The sequence below is a fragment of the Agrilus planipennis genome, unplaced genomic scaffold (genome assembly GCF_000699045.2).
Source record: "Agrilus planipennis isolate EAB-ADULT unplaced genomic scaffold, Apla_2.0 scaffold304, whole genome shotgun sequence".
NCBI lineage: Eukaryota > Metazoa > Arthropoda > Insecta > Coleoptera > Buprestidae > Agrilus > Agrilus planipennis.
Genome location: NW_020439041.1, coordinates 254,662 through 275,746, shown reverse-complemented (window position 1 = coordinate 275,746; position 21,085 = coordinate 254,662). Strand labels below are relative to the sequence as shown.

General features: G+C 39.1%; 1 protein-coding gene across 4 annotated transcripts in view; it reads left to right on the top strand.

The window, feature by feature from the left end:
* The window catches only part of LOC108742100 (glucose transporter type 1), a 140,855-nt gene that overhangs the window by 3,191 nt on the left and 116,579 nt on the right, over nucleotides 1–21,085 (top strand). Inside the window, exons 1-2 of one of the 4 annotated variants that reach the window (XM_018477130.2) lie at nucleotides 2,389–2,881; nucleotides 9,605–9,702. In XM_018477130.2, coding sequence (XP_018332632.1) covers nucleotides 9,682–9,702 — 21 coding nt within the window. In that variant the 5' untranslated portion in view covers nucleotides 2,389–2,881; nucleotides 9,605–9,681. Of the gene's footprint in view, nucleotides 1–2,388; nucleotides 2,882–9,604; nucleotides 9,703–21,085 lie in introns of those variants that run through there. The other 3 variants (XM_018477131.2, XM_018477132.1, XM_018477126.1) reach the window with 3 other exon arrangements.

Genomic DNA, 21,085 nt, shown 5'->3' with positions numbered 1-21,085 from the left:
TGAAAAGGGGGAAAACGTATAAAAATTGGCATATTTATTAACTTTGAACCCCTATAACTTTTTATGGGGGTGAGACCGCCACGAACTTTTTATGGCACAGTGGTGGGGGAGACCTCCTCTTTTGATCCCCCACCCCCACCCTCGAAGGGGGTAGGGGTCATCATCTAGACCTTTACCCAAAGAACCACCATAATCGAGAAGATTAAAATTTGAAAAGTCTTTTTGAATGTATTTTGAATGAAACTATATCAGAGACAAAACTGGAGAGTGATTAGGGATTACTGTAGTAATTTATAACGAGAAACAACCAAAATAAGTTCAGGGAGTCCGTTTCAATTGACTTTTAGCATGGAACATACAATAAAGTAAACAAAATGGTATTTATATGTACAATGTACACAAACATATATTGTTACATTGATTAGAAACGTTTATGTACAGAATAATGGATAAACCCAATCTTATTATGTATTCGTTTAACCGCTTATTTATCATTACAATTCAAAGTCTACAACACTAAATGTAAGTAATTCTCGCGGCTCATTTATCAGGAAAAACCTCATGAATGAATAAATTAGCTTTGCATTACTATGTACAGATATCGCCAAAAGTTTTGTACAGTTTCGGTAGGATCTAAGTTTATTGCGATATTGGATAAATTTAACTGATATGAATCTAACACATGCATTCCTAGTTGGCTCCGGAAGTCTACGTCATAGTTTTGTTTCCATTTCTTTTCGCCAAGTTTGGTCCAATACTGGATTGACTTGTCAATGCAATGTTAGAGCAATCTTCAAAGCCAAGGGTAGGTTTACTTTCGTTTTGCCAAGTTTGGTTCAATACTCGGGAATTAAGTCTGTGAAAACTGGACCACAGTTTGGACAATCTTCAAATGTAAAGGCTAGGTACATTAACGTTTTACCAAGTTTGAACCAATAGTGAGGCAGCCAAGCATTTAGGCTTGTGAATACCGGATCAAAGTTTGACCAATCTTCAAATGCCAAGGCTAGGTACATTTTAATGTTTCGCCAAGTTTAATTCAATACTGGAGCAGTGCAGCATTGGATTGTCAATGCAGGTCCAATGTTTGAGCAATCTTCAAATGCCAAGGGTAGATTTACTTTCGTTTTGCCAAGTTTGGTTCAATACTCGGGAATTAAGTCTGTGAAAACTGGACCACAGTTTGGACAATCTTCAAATGTAAAGGCTAGGTACACTAACGTTTTACAATGTTTGAACCAATAGTGAGGCAGCCAAACATTTTGGCTTGTCAACACTGGATCATAGTTTGATCAATCTTCAAATGCCAAGGCTAGGTTTACTTTCGTTTTGCCAAGTTTGGTTCAATACTTGGGAATCAAGTAATTGTCTGCGAAAACTGGACCACAGTTTGGGCAATCTTCAAATCTAAAGGCTAAGTACATTAAGTTTTACCAAGTTTGATCCAATAATGAGGCAGCCAAACATTTTGGCTTGTGAATACCGGATCAAAGATTGGCCAATCTTCAAATGCCAAGGCTAGGTACATTTTAATGTTTCGCCAAGTTTAATTCAATATTGGAGCAGTGCAGCATTGGATTGTCAATGCAGGTCCAATGTTTGAGCAATCTTAAAATGCCAAGGGTAGGTTTACTTTCGTTTTGCCAAGTTTGGTTCAATACTCGGGAATTAAGTCTGTGAAAACTGGACCACAGTTTGGACAATCTTCAAATGTAAAGGCTAGGTACACTAACGTTTTACAATGTTTGAACCAATAGTGAGGCAGCCAAACATTTTGGCTTGTCAACACTGGATCATAGTTTGATCAATCTTCAAATGCCAAGGCTAGGTACATTTTAATATTTCGCCAAGTTTAATCCAATACTGGAGCGTTGAATCATTGGATTGTCAATGCAGGTCCAATGTTTGAGCAATCTTCAAATGCCCAGGGTAGGTTTACTTTCGTTTTGCCAAGTTTGGTTCAATACTTGGGAATCAAGTAAAGGTCTGTGAAAACTGGACCACAGTTTGGGCAATCTTCCAATGTAAAGGCTAGGTACATCAACGTTTTACGAAGTTTGAACCAATAGTGAGGCAGCCAAGCATTTTGGCTTGTCAATACTGGATCAAAATTTGACCAATATTCCAAGGCTAGGTACATTTTAAAATTTTTGAACTAGTTTTTGAATTATTTGCGCCGATTATTTATTGTCAAATTTCCATAAGTACCGGCGAATTGCATTGACGATACAAAATTTATTCGTTGATATAAATCTTCTGACTCCAACTGTATCTGACACAAATTTTATTATGTATGTTGCTATTGACCTTGTCGCTTGTTTATCTTAAGCATTCTTGTATCTGTCTCTCAAAGCATACGTTAAGAGTAGTACAGTATTTGTTGCTCTTGTTGTTGTTCCATCACTACTTTTCAATTTAATTAGATGGTCGGTCGTTTTTCTGTTGACTTCGTGCGCGCTACGTACGCAGACCCGAACGCTGCGGTATCTACAGTTCTGTTCATTCCGACAATCTCTAAAATGATAAATTGTTTGCCGTAGAAAGCATTGTATTACAATAACTGTATTACAACAACGAGACGGACTACTATCTCGAGTCGATTCACCGGCAACGCTGTTTCTACGATACATAGTTGCTAATTTACGTATCGCTCGTTGTATCAATTGTAGTATTAGCGATTTAGTTAGTGAAAATCTCGTCAGTCGCGTCTCTTGGTGCTTTCATTAATAACTCCGCGTTTTATTTACATGCACATGTGCTCGAGTATGTGATTCAGGTTGTTGTGCTTGCGGATATTCTAGTGGTTTGTCGAAATTGTTTTTGTGACTTCCGCGTTCAAATCTACCTGACGTGAAGGCAACCACACTATACCAACTCCAATGTAAGTTTGTAGAATGTTGTAATATTCTACAGGTAATACGTAATACCTGGTTGCGAGTAAAACTTGCTATAACATTTGTTGACCTTTCGTGTGTATAAAATAATTGAAAGTGGAAACACTAAAACAGCTGCATGGACGTATAAAAACCTTTCTGGGCAATCGTTGTTTTCTCTGCTCTGGCGTGGCGTTGGGCCGGCAAAACTAATTTGGTTTTTGTTATTATTGCTAACAGTACTCACCTGTATATTGCAATTTGAACAATTGAATGTGTGTTTGTGTATTTCTACATGTTTTTGTATGGTTTGTGGATTTTGTTACGACTGATTAACATTTGAAACAACAGAAAATAGTTTTGTTGTTAATCGCGATAACATATTAACATGTTGTATACTGCAAAAATATATTTTGGAATTTAAAAACTTATTTTATCGGCATCATAAACTATTTTGAAATTATTAATTATTTTTTTTATGCTTGCAGAAGTTGAACTGAATTATTAGTGTCTCGTATTTGGTTTGAAATCTTTTTTAAAGTACATATATGCTTTCTAATAAAAAAGCCAGAAAAAGTTTTAAAAATACAATCTGTAAGTTTCAGGGATGATTGAGACCAATATATAATCTCTACTTCTTCAAAATTTGAAGTCTTTCGGTAATGGGTTAAAATATTTGTGCGGAATTGAAAATTTACTTTCTCTTAGACTTTTAATAGACTTCGTTTGTGAACCAATTAATAATGCATTACAAAATACATTGATTATTACAAAGTGTGTCAAGTACGTTATATATATTCATAAATAGTAGAACCGTATTATAAAAGTAATCTAAACACCTTTGTGGCATTCTGTTGTTATTTGTAGTTAACTTTAATAGCTTAATGAGTCTTAATAGTTATACGTATACAATTCCACACAATGTCATTTTTATTAAATTTTATTAGTTATTATTTCCTGAAAATTACATTTTCATATCTTTCCACCAAACAGGACAATTTTGTTGCTTTGTAAGGTGTACGAATGCGTTATCAATTGACGATAAAGTTATAGATCAATTAAAAAATTTTCTCTTTTTTTTTCCTTATATATTTTACGATTACTTATTTGTTTTTCGTTTTATTTTATAACGCGTTAGGTACTGCGTAGCAAAAGATAAAATTTAATTCTTTTAGATAAGTTTTTTTTTATACATTTATTGTATGCTCAGACTTGCTTAAATTGATAACATTAGGCACAAAAGTAATCACAGTAGGTATTTATATTATCTTTGATTTGGTAAAAGCATTTCAAATAATTGCGCACATTTATCCATTCAACGGAAATTAATAAAGAAGTAAACAATAGTTTTATGTTAATTGGATGCCTAACATGGAATAATTATTAAAATTATGTTGACAGCTAAGCTTACCATTAAAACACTCAAAAAAAAGTCGTTTGTGGTTGCTACAATTTACTACCATAACATTATGTCAATAATTAGTAACTGCGTTCGATAGACAGGAGCTTAGTTTAAAGAAAATTTTAACTAAAAATCAGTTGGACATAAACAATTGGAAAAAAATGAGCGGGTCTTTACTCGGTTGTATAGTTGGTTGCATATATGTGTATATGTACTTATATATTTTAATCGTGTGTTCCAACCATAAAATTCTGTACGTTGTTTAACGTTATTTAAAAATGTGATAGAAAAGGGGATGAAATTCAGGTTTCCTTTGCCAATTTTCGATAGAAGCGACCATTTAACCACTTTATGTGTTTGTCTAAAGACATTCGCCGGCATTTATTCATGTTAAAAGGTCATGAGTTCGGGACTTGGATGGCGCCATTAACAAACTGGCATTCGCGGCATATTCGACGTAAATTCCGTTTTAGATTCGAACCATGATCGGGGCACCTACACAGCACACTATGTGTATGCAGGGGTGTGTGTACGTTCGTCTGGGACCGTTATTAATTTATCTATGAAGTTGCATTACAGCGAACGATAATGGTGCGGCGTATATTAAGAAGTTAGCTCGTTAATACTGGGACCAGAATTGTTAGGGTCGTAATTGAGAAGCTGCATCGTGATAATTACAACTAATTCAACCACATGTAACGGGAATCGATAGGCTACAGCGGCGGAACTGGAATTTTAAGTGACGTTAAATTAAAACTCGCCCGTCATCACCCAAACGTATTTTACTCACTGTTGGAGAGCGCAAGGACAGTCCATGTACCATTAATTTATAGGAATTCTTGTAACATTTACAACCTCACTCATGTTAATTTTACTGGGACTGTAAACTTTACAGAGAGGATATTACATTTTTGCTATTGTAAGTGCTTGATAAGCCAATCCCAAACGAAACTAATCGCAGATACTCATGTAGCAAATGCAGGACTTGACGACATTCCCAAAAATGGGCCAGTAGTATGGGGAGCGAAGCGTTAGACTTGTCAATACTGGTCCGAAGTTTGGGCAATCTTCAAATGCCAAGGCTAGGTACACTAACGTTTTACCAAGTTTGATCCAATAGTGAGGTAGCTAAGCGTTTGGCTTGTCAAAACTGGGTCAAAGTTTGCCCAAACTTCAAATGCCAAGGCTAGGTACACTTTAAAGTTTCACTAAGTTTGGATCAATACTGGAGCAGCGAAGCATTGACTTGTCAATGCAGGTCCAATGTTTGATCAATCTTCAAATGCTAAGGCTAGGTACATTTTAATGTTTCGCCAAGTTTGGTCTAATACTGGAGCAGCGAAGCATTTACTTGCTACTGCAGGTCCAATGTTTGAGTAATGTTCAAATGTCAAGGCTAGGTTTATTTTCGTTTCGCCAAGTTTAGTTCAATACTCTGCAATCATGTATAGGTTTGTGAAAACTGGACCAAAGTTCGGACAATCTTCAAATGTCAAGTTTAATCTAGTACTAAGGCCTGAAGCATTTTGACTTGTAAACACTGGATCAAAGTTTAACCAATCTTCCAATGCCAAGGCTAGGTATACTTTAATGTTTCGCCAAGAGTTTGAACAAATACTGAACAGTCAAGTATCGGCTTCTCAATATTGGATCAAAGTTGGGTCAATCATTGAGTGTTAAGGCTAGGTATATATGTCAAGTTATATCCAATACTGGCTAACTAATTTTTGGACCAATACTGTTCATAAGTCTATTGGCTGCCCATCGTGGGCTTCTGTTGTTCACCAAGTCTTAGTTTAGCAATGGTTGTCCAGTCGTGAACCCAGCTTGCCAACAAGGCTTGACATTTGTCATGCTTGGTTCAATATTGGTTGTTAATTTTGGACTAGAATTGAAGAATCTTGGGCCAAGCTTGGATTAAATTTGGTCCTCTTGTGACTTCCTACATGGACAGTAATCAGTCGAAATTTCTAATTGTAACTCCTAATATTGATGGAACAACCTAGAAGGCCTTAATTTCAGTTTTGTAAATATGTACATCTTTGCTTCTAGAAAGTCAGGATCATCGATTTTGGTAACGCGTATGAAGTTATCGTGTTATCAAATCTATTGTCTACATTCATTTATTTGTTTAATCAACGGATGTAACTTCTGTTATCAAAGAAATTAAAAAAAATTAATGCTTCTCACGAGTGCGTGATAAATTGTCGGTGTTTTTTTTATCAATTTTTAGAATAAGATGGTTATCGACATCGAAAAAATTTATATGTAATAAGCCAATTAATTTTTTTTAAACAAACAACGTAATTGCAAAGATAAGAATCAAGGTGACGCTCTTAGAGTATTTCCGTTCCTTTGTCATGATGTTAAATGATTATGGCATCATTTCTCGCAATTGTTGAAACATTGTTTAATGATTTTTAAAATTCTAACAGCGGCAATTTTTTTTTTCATAATCATAAGGTCGTCAGTCCTAAAACTGGTTGGACACTCACATCCACTCGTTTCTACCCTGAGCTAATCTTTGAACAACCCACATCCTTAACTATCTGCCTCTAACCTAATGTATGTCTACCGATACCCCTCCTAACTCCCATTTCTGCCTCTAATATGTCTCTGACTAGACTCATGCCTGAGAAGGCGTCCTACCAACCTATCTTGACTATTTCTTATTGACTTCTCAAATTCTTTCTAATACCTCTTCATTTCTAACCTTTTCTATCAACGGTATCCTCATCATTCGCCCTTAGCACCACAGTTGGAACGCTTCTAACCTCTTCTTTTTCGCAGCGCCTATCGTTCATGCTTCGCACCCGTACAGCGCCGCGTTCCAAACACACCGCTTTGATAATCTTTTTCGAATTTCTATGTTAATCATTTGCGAGCATAGAAGTGACTTCTTTTTATTGAAGGCGACTCGACCCTGGGCTATCCTCTGCTTTATATTTCTACTACTTCTTCCGTCCTGACTTATCTGACATCCTAGATACCTAAAATCAGCCACTTCTTCTAATTTTTCGTCTACTATCTCTATATTCGCTCTTTCCCTCATGATTCAGAAAAAACAGAAAATTACAGAAACAATTATGATCGAAGCGAATAGGCGATATACCTAGTTACGTTTCTATCGTTAACAGAAATTCATTATTATTCCATTAAATCGAAAGGTTCGTTGTCTTGAAGAGAGCAAACGTAGTCTTTGAGTACGCATTAAATCAAACAATGTCACCCTGATTGCTCGCAGTTAAGGCCCTATTGTAGGATGGACAGACAATCGTTCTGCGCATTGCGTAATGCCGCCATTCCTCCGTCTAAATTGTTCCGCGTGATAATCAATTAATCACGACCATCTATATCGACGAATGGTGGTGGGAAGGTGGCTCTGTATAGGTACTGTTGTAAGTGCAAGGTTGCCGCGCTGCTTTTTGGCCAATTGTTTTGGCCAACTGCGAAACTGATTAAGGTGGTCGATCAGGCTGACAAATTAACGCCCTTTCACGAGACTCTGTTCAAGCATTTGCAAAAACGACCCCTCGTTCGGGGCGATGTTTAAAACGGAAGGAAATAACTCAGTATTTCACGAATTACGTTTTAGAGACTTGTTTGGTCATGTTGGTGATATACTGATAAGAGTCAGTGCTCTGCTAGGATTTGAGAGTCAGTGTTCTATTATTAGGATTTGACATAGATTACGTTGCTTTAACTCTAATAAATGCACTGAAGGAAGTTCTCATTTGGTTTAATGAGATTTTAATGATCACGTACATAATCAATGTATGTATGTATGTATGTAAAGATGTAAATGTACGTCTCCATCTCATTAGAGAATTCGGTGGTTAAAGCGATGGCAACTACACAGTGAACAAATTAATTAATAAACCGTTAGCATATTAGACTTTTCAAGAAATGCGCATAAATAATGACTTTCTTCAATTTGCATAGGAAAAAGCGAAGATTTGCCTATTTAATTATTTTTATATGAAGGTGTCTTTTTACGTCTTCGATTTGTGTAAATTTTTATAGGGTCAAAACTAGTAGGCTCCTACTAAAATTTACTACTGAAATGTCACACTTTGATGACTTATTAAGTCTTCTAAAATAATATTGTTAGGATTTTTTAAGAAAAGATAGAAAAGGGAAAGAACGCGTACATAGGATTTGTAGATTTAGAAAAATCTTTTGACAATGTTAAATGGGACAAGATGGTGCTGCAAAGTAGAGAAGTAAAGTTTAGGAAGGGAGTCATACAAGGATGCATACTATCATCAGTACTGTAGGGATAGATATGGACGTGCAGATGATATAGCAGCATTAGCTTCTAGCAAGGAGGAGCTAGAGATAGATAAAATGGAAGCGGTATTGACAAAACAGTATTGTAAGAAAATAAATAAAGGTAAAATAAAAATACTGGTATTCAAGGGAAGAAAACGTAGGGAAAGAGCAAATATAAAGATAGGAGACGAAAGATTAGAACAAGTGGCTGATTTTAGGTATCTAGGAAGTCAGATAAGTCGGGACGGAAGGAGTAGTAGGGATAAAAAGCAGAACAGAGGACTCTTTGGAAGTAAATAAAAATAGGCGAGATAGGTTGGTGGGCTACCTTCTCAGGTCTAGTCAGAGACATATTAGAGCCAGAAAAGGAGTTAAGAGGACTAGAGGTAGACCTAGATTGGTTACTGTTCGCAAATAGTTAAGGATCTGGGGGATGCTTCGGTTTTAGAGAAATGCTTAGAAAGATTAGCTTAGGATAGGAAGGAGTGGAGGTGGGTGTCCAACTAGTCGTAAGACTGACGACCTTATGATTATGATAGATAGCTTCAACACCTATCTTTTAACTTCTAGATGCTGTAGTATCGTCATACAGGACTCAGTCCAAATACTGTATCTCCACTTTGTTCTGTCTTCAGTAAAATTTTTGCATTTCCCTAAAACCATTATTACATTCCCATCCCTATCTGTTTGCGCCGTCCTATGCCCTATGGCGTTCTTTATTTGTTGATGCCTGTGGTTCAGGATTGGCTTCCTCCATTTGGAGAGTTCGTAGATGGGGCCATTTTAAACATATTTTGTTCAGTATTTCCGATATTATCAGGGAATCTGGTGGCATTGTAAAATCCTATCCAACAAATCGCAGGACAGGGTTTTAGGCTCTCTCCTTGTTTCTTGATGAGTATGTCAGCGGAAGAAGCCTTCTAAACTTTGGATAAACGGCAGTATTCGCGACCTCAAGGAGAAAAGCTAATCCTGGACCATTTTAGTCTTCATAAAACTATTAGAAAACTGAACATTTCCATTGTTAATTCTAATTACAGATTGTGTTTTGTTACAGACGGGCTGGACGAAATCGTGAAATATATCCAAGGAGATTAACAACTTCCGTAAACCCATACGACACTCGACTGCAGTATGAATTGTTGCAAAACAAAGGTAAGAGACTGTAATTAATCTCCTTAAAAGCGAGCATGAACAAGTTGAAGTAGGTTGTCGAATAGACCTTCGCCGTAGTATATTATACGGTACCTATGCATATGCTTTTGCTTTGTGGAACTCGAGAATCCGTTTGCGACACAGAGTCTGGCTAAATTTTAGCGTCGTTTCACCGATTCTCCATCATTAAAACGCTTTGTCCTCTATTTGCTTCTAAATATTTAAAGTGGTAAAAGTGTTTTAGGGCTCGATGTCGTATTACTACAGTATTGTACTTTTTATATTTAGCGTATGCTTTTTATTGATGTTTTTATGTTTTAATTGTTGATTGTTGATTGTTATTGTTACCTTTGTTAGTTGTCTTTCGTTAAATTGTATGCAGTTGGCTAGTTCTATGTAAATACGTTAGCCACATTTCTGGATTAATTTCCAATGCACGTAAACAATTGAATTCTATCGCAAATTATGTTCATATAAGTCGGATCTATTTTAATTTCTTTATGGAGATGTCCACTGCTATAGGTACTGATGTAAAATTAACTATAGAAGTTTTTGAAATCTATTCAAGGGTGATATCAAAACACCCGATCGTCGTTTGTTCATTAAGAATAACGTATTGGAAGCTATGGAGAAATTTATTTGAAGCAGGGGTAAACAGGGGGGGCAAAATAAGTCATTTATATTTACCTACTTTGTCTTCTTCTACAATAACGTAACGACGGTCATTTAGACTCTTTTTATAAATGCCGATGTGAGTTTGTTCGTTACGATTTTACGTTTTAACTAAATAAAGGATCATCATGAAATTTTGTACACATAGTGTCAGGGGTACAGGAAAGGACATAGGGTACTTTTTATCCAGAAAAAATACAGTTCTTGTTAGCTTTACAACTCATTTTAAATGGTTAGAGATGTGACCTTGAGGAAACCTCCGCGAATAGAATGAATACACTGTAGGCGTCAGCAAAACGGAAATGTTTGAATTTTGTCACGGTGCGTTTAGGTAAAGGGAAGGGGCATATCTCTAACCGTTTGAAAGGAGTTGTAGATGGTCATCCGGCATAACATCTCAGCCTGGCGACATGAGTGAAATTGTTTGGTAAAGCCAAATGGGTATGCCTTTATTACTCATATCATATGTAAATTGTTTGAAGTTAAATTGAAGTATGCAATACTGATATCCTAAAGGTTATTTTACATTTTTAAATACTTTTATATGAAAAATCTATAAAAAAGATCAACGAGAGCGAAGCCGCCAGTAAAACCTAATATCAAATAAATATATTTTGTTTCGGTTTTTTGTCGAATTAAATTAGCGTTTAGGAGAGAAGGAGGAACGAAGTTAATTTTTTTTAAATTTCTTTCTTCCCTTGGTGTTGCCGTCTTGTTAATTTTCAAGGTGATAAACATGGGGACACTTTTCCTCTTCTTTGCGGCAGCAGGTAGTTTATCGAGTCATCAAATCGTATGGAAATAGAAATTTCCACCGGTGTGTGTTCGAGTTACAATATCGCTTTGCCATTGAAAGAGGGCGTAAAACGGGAACGAATCGGAATATCCGGCGATGTTTGTATTACTTCCGGACGTAGCGGCGGTTGTGGCGTCGATGACACTGACGACGCCTCATATTCCGGCACATACATATACCGTATATATATAACACCACAATACGTCGAAGGAAAAATGCACGATACCCTCAATTGAGACGAGCGATGAATTTTAAAAATGCCTATCGATTGATAAGAAATTATCCCTCAACGCCAAGACTTTTTATTATCTCCTCATAATATTCCTTCTGGCAGTTTTATTATCGGAATATTACAGCGACTTTAAGAACCAAATTCGAAATTTAGGGATGAAACGTATATCTACTATTAAAGATAATACTACCGGCCTCATAAAAAATCTAATTGGGACAATTGAGTTCATAATAAACAGAACTATTTAATATACATATATTGTGAATTAAATTTTTATGAATTTCACTTCCCTATTATATTCTGAAGAAGGCCAGAAAGGACAATTCGGTTTTCTAATTTGGGAGATTGTAATATGCTTATTGATGCAGTAAAATTATATAAAGATTGCGTTTACGTTATAGATCTAATCTGTACGAATTAATCTAAAAAGTATTGGTAACAACACTTATTTGTGTTATATATAAGCCAGGCCCGATAGTTGTGGATTAAAATGAAACCAATAGGGTGAGCCTAGGTAAGTTATGACAAATTTTATTTGTTATTATATAAAAAACGTCCTGGTACATTTGTTCGTTGCAGTACGATTATTCTGAACGAATGCCGCATGCGACGATAGATACGGCGCGACGGTTTCTTTCGATAATGCTGTCGAAATCAGGTACAGGTCGGACGAAGGAAGCTGGCGAATCTTCGCGCAGGTACTTGCCCATTTATGACCTATTTGGGTAAGTCACTTGGAACCGATACACAAATAAGCTTTCAGTAGGCGTAAATTATAATATTAATACAGATGGGGCAGTAGCGTACTAGAAAATAATGTAAAAACATGACTTATCAAAAAGAAAAAATTAACCTATTGCTTTTGTTTTATAGTTCGTTTTCACATTCATTGTCATCATGAGAATCTCTATCACTGTTCCCAACATCAACAACTAGTTCTTCTGTTTGTCTGTCTATTACTTGCTCACTGATCTCTATTTTTAAATATTTAATCTACGCTACTGAAGAAAGAGGGCTGCAATCGTTATACCTAAAACTGCCTACTTTTGCCACCGCGCATCCACGCCATTTTAAAATTTCCGCCAGCTTCCAGCGTCAGGCCTGTAGTTGGAGCTAACAAATCATTCTCGGACACGAGGCATTCGTAAGGCTCTGGAATGATCAGGAACATTCCACGACCGTAAGATATTCGATAATAGACAGGTGGTATAAATAATGCGCGAACAAGAATTCCTACGAAAGAAATAAATAAATAAATATTATAGTGTTATAGAAACATTTAAAAGCAGAATTGCGTTTACAATAGATGAAAGGGTCTCGGTATCGAAAACCATTACTTCCACCTTGCACGTTTTCGACGCTGTAGAATATCTAATTGTAGGCATTTCATTCCACATACGTTAACCTTTATTCCTCCACCCTTCAAGCCCAGGGTGCGACAACGTTATACGAGAAACCTTTCGGCATATAAGAATCGAAAAAGAACCGACCAGGTGTAAACGAAATTCCATATATATACATACGCGACTGCGAAACGTAGAGGACCGTTTTTGATGTTCATAAATTTAATTCCTCAAAGAGCTTCTTTTCATAAAGGGAACGCTATCACGCACTGCTGTCTTTCTTCTTCAGCAATAAAAATAAGAAATCATCACCGTGTAATTTACTTCGAGCAAGACTAATAAAATGATTGTCGATTCGCTGAACCGTGGTTAAGCTTCCACTTGATGAGGTTACAGTGATAGTGGCGTTCAAAAATGAGTTGTAGAATGTAGACCAAGACCAAGATTAGAGTTTTGGAGCAAGATTATGACCAAGACCAAGATCAAAACTAATACCAAGACTGGGTCAGTCTTGATATTACCCTGGTCAGTAGTAACGAAATCTCCTGGTTGCGGAAAGAAATAACAAAAATTTACAATAAACTGAAACAAAGTTTATGTTACTAGATTTAGGTCTACATCTGCCCCTGTTAACTCCTGCTTCTGTTTCTGATATGTCCTTAAGTAGCCCTTCTTGATGTCTGAGAAGGTGTCCAATCAACTCATCTTATGTGTTGCTTTTAGACTTCCATACCATCCTCAGTTCTCCTACTCATTCTAGCACCTCCTCATCACGATGTCTTCAACATCCTCCAGCACCACTTTTTTTGGACGAAATTGAAACTATTTGCTCAATGTATTTCTATTTTGTAATCTACATACTACCAAATGGTCTCTTTGTTGTGCGAATGTCCTTTGTGAGTAATTTATAGGCTTGAAAATATAATTTTAACGAGGAGATGAAATTAGAGAACATATAAATTTTGCAAATGACAGCTCTGGGGAATAAAAAGGAGTACAAGTTGCTGACGCTGAATAACATTAGTAGAACGTAATATAAAGTTGAACCGAAAGAAGGACATGTTGCAGCAGAACCCTGAGCGGTTGTTCATCATAAATGCAACTTGTTTATTACTTCCAAAACAAATGCGGATTTCAACTGGATTTTTAGACCGGAGGCAATATTTACTCTGAAAAAGTTTGTGTACAAGCGAGATGCATCACGAACTTTCGGGAACATTTCTGAGTGGCCGATTTTTTGCTCGGTTTGTTGCAAAATTAAAAAACCGTTAGCATATCAAATGAAACTTCATCATGTACTCATGTGTAGGGTTCCGTTGCAATTAATAGCTTCTCGTGGCCTTTTTGGACCATTTTCGTTAGGGGAGGTAATTCAAACTACCCTAGTATAATTGGTCCTCATCAGTAGAAGTATTTTTTGCTATTCCATTATATATAATGCGGAAACATACGTAGATTTCGCAGGGCGTATGTGAAATAAATGTCTAAATGAATGACTTAGGCCCCAAATGGGGGAAAACGGCTGAGGGTGGTAGTGACCTTCTAGAGCACCATACTTGTGTGGATTCTATTGGGTATATAACGTTTTGCAAAGGATATTGGCACTCATCAAGGATAGGGATACTCCTTCGAGTAACTAGGGGCTATTTTGTTTAAATGGAGGATGTGAAGGTGTAGCCTCCTCGCCTCGTGAAAGTATTGTTTAGGAGGTTTCTGTACTCCCCCTTGTGAGTAACTAGGGGAAGTTTTGATTAAATGGAGGATGTGAAGGTGTAGCCTCCTCGCCTCGTGAAAGTATTGTTTAGGAGGTTTCTGTACTCCTCCTTGTGAGTAACTAGGGGCAGTTTTGATTAAATGGAGGATGTGAAAGTGTAGCCTCCTCGGCTCGTGATAGTATTGTTTAGGAGGTTTCTGTACTCCCCCTTGTGAGTAATTAGGGGCAATTTTGATTAAATGGAGGAAGTGAAGGTGTGGCCTCCTCCCCTCGTGAAAGTATTGTCTAGGAGGTTTCTGTACTCCCCCTTGTGAGTAATTAGGGGCAATTTTAATTAAATGGAGGAAGTGAAGGTGTGGCCTCCTCCCCTCGTGAAAGTATTGTCTAGGAGGTTTCTGTACTCCCCCTTGTGAGTAATTAGGGGCAATTTTAATTAAATGGAGGAAGTGAAGGTGTGGCCTCCTCCCCTCGTGAAAGTATTGTCTAGGAGGTTTCTGTACTCCCCCTTGTGAGTAATTAGGGGCAATTTTAATTAAATGGAGGAAGTGAAGGTGTGGCCTCCTCCCCTCGTGAAAGTATTGTCTAGGAGGTTTCTGTACTCCCCCTTGTGAGTAATTAGGGGCAATTTTAATTAAATGGAGGAAGTGAAGGTGTGGCCTCCTCCCCTCGTGAAAGTATTGTCTAGGAGGTTTCTGTACTCCCCCTTGTGAGTAATTAGGGGCAATTTTAATTAAATGGAGGAAGTGAAGGTGTGGCCTCCTCCCCTCGTGAAAGTATTGTCTAGGAGGTTTCTGTACTCCCCCTTGTGAGTAATTAGGGGCAATTTTAATTAAATGGAGGAAGTGAAGGTGTGGCCTCCTCCCCTCGTGAAAGTATTGTCTAGGAGGTTTCTGTACTCCCCCTTGTGAGTAATTAGGGGCAATTTTAATTAAATGGAGGAAGTGAAGGTGTGGCCTCCTCCCCTCGTGAAAGTATTGTCTAGGAGGTTTCTGTACTCCCCCTTGTGAGTAATTAGGGGCAATTTTAATTAAATGGAGGAAGTGAAGGTGTGGCCTCCTCCCCTCGTGAAAGTATTGTCTAGGAGGTTTCTGTACTCCCCCTTGTGAGTAATTAGGGGCAATTTTAATTAAATGGAGGAAGTGAAGGTGTGGCCTCCTCCCCTCGTGAAAGTATTGTCTAGGAGGTTTCTGTACTCCCCCTTGTGAGTAATTAGGGGCAATTTTAATTAAATGGAGGAAGTGAAGGTGTGGCCTCCTCCCCTCGTGAAAGTATTGTCTAGGAGGTTTCTGTACTCCCCCTTGTGAGTAATTAGGGGCAATTTTAATTAAATGGAGGAAGTGAAGGTGTGGCCTCCTCCCCTCGTGAAAGTATTGTCTAGGAGGTTTCTGTACTCCCCCTTGTGAGTAATTAGGGGCAATTTTAATTAAATGGAGGAAGTGAAGGTGTGGCCTCCTCCCCTCGTGAAAGTATTGTCTAGGAGGTTTCTGTACTCCCCCTTGTGAGTAATTAGGGGCAATTTTAATTAAATGGAGGAAGTGAAGGTGTGGCCTCCTCCCCTCGTGAAAGTATTGTCTAGGAGGTTTCTGTACTCCCCCTTGTGAGTAATTAGGGGCAATTTTAATTAAATGGAGGAAGTGAAGGTGTGGCCTCCTCCCCTCGTGAAAGTATTGTCTAGGAGGTTTCTGTACTCCCCCTTGTGAGTAATTAGGGGCAATTTTAATTAAATGGAGGAAGTGAAGGTGTGGCCTCCTCCCCTCGTGAAAGTATTGTCTAGGAGGTTTCTGTACTCCCCCTTGTGAGTAATTAGGGGCAATTTTAATTAAATGGAGGAAGTGAAGGTGTGGCCTCCTCCCCTCGTGAAAGTATTGTCTAGGAGGTTTCTGTACTCCCCCTTGTGAGTAATTAGGGGCAATTTTAATTAAATGGAGGAAGTGAAGGTGTGGCCTCCTCCCCTCGTGAAAGTATTGTCTAGGAGGTTTCTGTACTCCCCCTTGTGAGTAATTAGGGGCAATTTTAATTAAATGGAGGAAGTGAAGGTGTGGCCTCCTCCCCTCGTGAAAGTATTGTCTAGGAGGTTTCTGTACTCCCCCTTGTGAGTAATTAGGGGCAATTTTAATTAAATGGAGGAAGTGAAGGTGTGGCCTCCTCCCCTCGTGAAAGTATTGTCTAGGAGGTTTCTGTACTCCCCCTTGTGAGTAATTAGGGGCAATTTTAATTAAATGGAGGAAGTGAAGGTGTGGCCTCCTCCCCTCGTGAAAGTATTGTCTAGGAGGTTTCTGTACTCCCCCTTGTGAGTAATTAGGGGCAATTTTAATTAAATGGAGGAAGTGAAGGTGTGGCCTCCTCCCCTCGTGAAAGTATTGTCTAGGAGGTTTCTGTACTCCCCCTTGTGAGTAATTAGGGGCAATTTTAATTAAATGGAGGAAGTGAAGGTGTGGCCTCCTCCCCTCGTGAAAGTATTGTCTAGGAGGTTTCTGTACTCCCCCTTGTGAGTAATTAGGGGCAATTTTAATTAAATGGAGGAAGTGAAGGTGTGGCCTCCTCCCCTCGTGAAAGTATTGTCTAGGAGGTTTCTGTACTCCCCCTTGTGAGTAATTAGGGGCAATTTTAATTAAATGGAGGAAGTGAAGGTGTGGCCTCCTCCCCTCGTGAAAGTATTGTCTAGGAGGTTTCTGTACTCCCCCTTGTGAGTAATTAGGGGCAATTTTAATTAAATGGAGGAAGTGAAGGTGTGGCCTCCTCCCCTCGTGAAAGTATTGTCTAGGAGGTTTCTGTACTCCCCCTTGTGAGTAATTAGGGGCAATTTTAATTAAATGGAGGAAGTGAAGGTGTGGCCTCCTCCCCTCGTGAAAGTATTGTCTAGGAGGTTTCTGTACTCCCCCTTGTGAGTAATTAGGGGCAATTTTAATTAAATGGAGGAAGTGAAGGTGTGGCCTCCTCCCCTCGTGAAAGTATTGTCTAGGAGGTTTCTGTACTCCCCCTTGTGAGTAATTAGGGGCAATTTTAATTAAATGGAGGAAGTGAAGGTGTGGCCTCCTCCCCTCGTGAAAGTATTGTCTAGGAGGTTTCTGTACTCCCCCTTGTGAGTAATTAGGGGCAATTTTAATTAAATGGAGGAAGTGAAGGTGTGGCCTCCTCCCCTCGTGAAAGTATTGTCTAGGAGGTTTCTGTACTCCCCCTTGTGAGTAATTAGGGGCAATTTTAATTAAATGGAGGAAGTGAAGGTGTGGCCTCCTCCCCTCGTGAAAGTATTGTCTAGGAGGTTTCTGTACTCCCCCTTGTGAGTAATTAGGGGCAATTTTAATTAAATGGAGGAAGTGAAGGTGTGGCCTCCTCCCCTCGTGAAAGTATTGTCTAGGAGGTTTCTGTACTCCCCCTTGTGAGTAATTAGGGGCAATTTTAATTAAATGGAGGAAGTGAAGGTGTGGCCTCCTCCCCTCGTGAAAGTATTGTCTAGGAGGTTTCTGTACTCCCCCTTGTGAGTAATTAGGGGCAATTTTAATTAAATGGAGGAAGTGAAGGTGTGGCCTCCTCCCCTCGTGAAAGTATTGTCTAGGAGGTTTCTGTACTCCCCCTTGTGAGTAATTAGGGGCAATTTTAATTAAATGGAGGAAGTGAAGGTGTGGCCTCCTCCCCTCGTGAAAGTATTGTCTAGGAGGTTTCTGTACTCCCCCTTGTGAGTAATTAGGGGCAATTTTAATTAAATGGAGGAAGTGAAGGTGTGGCCTCCTCCCCTCGTGAAAGTATTGTCTAGGAGGTTTCTGTACTCCCCCTTGTGAGTAATTAGGGGCAATTTTAATTAAATGGAGGAAGTGAAGGTGTGGCCTCCTCCCCTCGTGAAAGTATTGTCTAGGAGGTTTCTGTACTCCCCCTTGTGAGTAATTAGGGGCAATTTTAATTAAATGGAGGAAGTGAAGGTGTGGCCTCCTCCCCTCGTGAAAGTATTGTCTAGGAGGTTTCTGTACTCCCCCTTGTGAGTAATTAGGGGCAATTTTAATTAAATGGAGGAAGTGAAGGTGTGGCCTCCTCCCCTCGTGAAAGTATTGTCTAGGAGGTTTCTGTACTCCCCCTTGTGAGTAATTAGGGGCAATTTTAATTAAATGGAGGAAGTGAAGGTGTGGCCTCCTCCCCTCGTGAAAGTATTGTCTAGGAGGTTTCTGTACTCCCCCTTGTGAGTAATTAGGGGCAATTTTAATTAAATGGAGGAAGTGAAGGTGTGGCCTCCTCCCCTCGTGAAAGTATTGTCTAGGAGGTTTCTGTACTCCCCCTTGTGAGTAATTAGGGGCAATTTTAATTAAATGGAGGAAGTGAAGGTGTGGCCTCCTCCCCTCGTGAAAGTATTGTCTAGGAGGTTTCTGTACTCCCCCTTGTGAGTAATTAGGGGCAATTTTAATTAAATGGAGGAAGTGAAGGTGTGGCCTCCTCCCCTCGTGAAAGTATTGTCTAGGAGGTTTCTGTACTCCCCCTTGTGAGTAATTAGGGGCAATTTTAATTAAATGGAGGAAGTGAAGGTGTGGCCTCCTCCCCTCGTGAAAGTATTGTCTAGGAGGTTTCTGTACTCCCCCTTGTGAGTAATTAGGGGCAATTTTAATTAAATGGAGGAAGTGAAGGTGTGGCCTCCTCCCCTCGTGAAAGTATTGTCTAGGAGGTTTCTGTACTCCCCCTTGTGAGTAATTAGGGGCAATTTTAATTAAATGGAGGAAGTGAAGGTGTGGCCTCCTCCCCTCGTGAAAGTATTGTCTAGGAGGTTTCTGTACTCCCCCTTGTGAGTAATTAGGGGCAATTTTAATTAAATGGAGGAAGTGAAGGTGTGGCCTCCTCCCCTCGTGAAAGTATTGTCTAGGAGGTTTCTGTACTCCCCCTTGTGAGTAATTAGGGGCAATTTTAATTAAATGGAGGAAGTGAAGGTGTGGCCTCCTCCCCTCGTGAAAGTATTGTCTAGGAGGTTTCTGTACTCCCCCTTGTGAGTAATTAGGGGCAATTTTAATTAAATGGAGGAAGTGAAGGTGTGGCCTCCTCCCCTCGTGAAAGTATTGTCTAGGAGGTTTCTGTACTCCCCCTTGTGAGTAATTAGGGGCAATTTTAATTAAATGGAGGAAGTGAAGGTGTGGCCTCCTCCCCTCGTGAAAGTATTGTCTAGGAGGTTTCTGTACTCCCCCTTGTGAGTAATTAGGGGCAATTTTAATTAAATGGAGGAAGTGAAGGTGTGGCCTCCTCCCCTCGTGAAAGTATTGTCTAGGAGGTTTCTGTACTCCCCCTTGTGAGTAATTAGGGGCAATTTTAATTAAATGGAGGAAGTGAAGGTGTGGCCTCCTCCCCTCGTGAAAGTATTGTCTAGGAGGTTTCTGTACTCCCCCTTGTGAGTAATTAGGGGCAATTTTAATTAAATGGAGGAAGTGAAGGTGTGGCCTCCTCCCCTCGTGAAAGTATTGTCTAGGAGGTTTCTGTACTCCCCCTTGTGAGTAATTAGGGGCAATTTTAATTAAATGGAGGAAGTGAAGGTGTGGCCTCCTCCCCTCGTGAAAGTATTGTCTAGGAGGTTTCTGTACTCCCCCTTGTGAGTAATTAGGGGCAATTTTAATTAAATGGAGGAAGTGAAGGTGTGGCCTCCTCCCCTCGTGAAAGTATTGTCTAGGAGGTTTCTGTACTCCCCCTTGTGAGTAATTAGGGGCAATTTTAATTAAATGGAGGAAGTGAAGGTGTGGCCTCCTCCCCTCGTGAAAGTATTGTCTAGGAGGTTTCTGTACTCCCCCTTGTGAGTAATTAGGGGCAATTTTAATTAAATGGAGGAAGTGAAGGTGTGGCCTCCTCCCCTCGTGAAAGTATTGTCTAGGAGGTTTCTGTACTCCCCCTTGTGAGTAATTAGGGGCAATTTTAATTAAATGGAGGAAGTGAAGGTGTGGCCTCCTCCCCTCGTGAAAGTATTGTCTAGGAGGTTTCTGTACTCCCCCTTGTGAGTAATTAGGGGCAATTTTAATTAAATGGAGGAAGTGAAGGTGTGGCCTCCTCCCCTCGTGAAAGTATTGTCTAGGAGGTTTCTGTACTCCCCCTTGTGAGTAACTAGGGGCAGTTTTGATTAAATGGAGGATGTGAAAGTGTAGCCTCCTCGGCTCGTGATAGTATTGTTTAGGAGGTTTCTGTACTCCCCCTTGTGAGTAATTAGGGGCAATTTTGATTAAATGGAGGAAGTGAAGGTGTGGCCTCCTCCCCTCGTGAAAGTATTGTCTAGGAGGTTTCTGTACTCCCTCTTATCGATCATTTCTCATCTCTTCCCTATCCATTATCATGCCGCAGTGTACAGAAGCAACTTCTATTTTAACCCTTCATGTAGGATGCTCACCATTAAGTAATTAATTACGAAAGCCCTGTAAGTTGTTTGTTTCTGATTCGTATAAGTTTAGTTGATGTTTTAAGTAGTTCGTTATTAGTACGTGTGGAGGATTAATATAATCCGGTTTTTGTTTTTTCGTCGCTGGTTATTCCAGTTTGGTCACGTAATTTCTTGTTCGACGGGCCCCAGTCAAATCCTTATTTATAGCTGCGTTTTCCTGGATTTCTTGTTCCTCAAATTTCTGCACTGATCCGACTTCTCGTAACTTTCGAAAGTTGTTCAATTTATGCCGAAC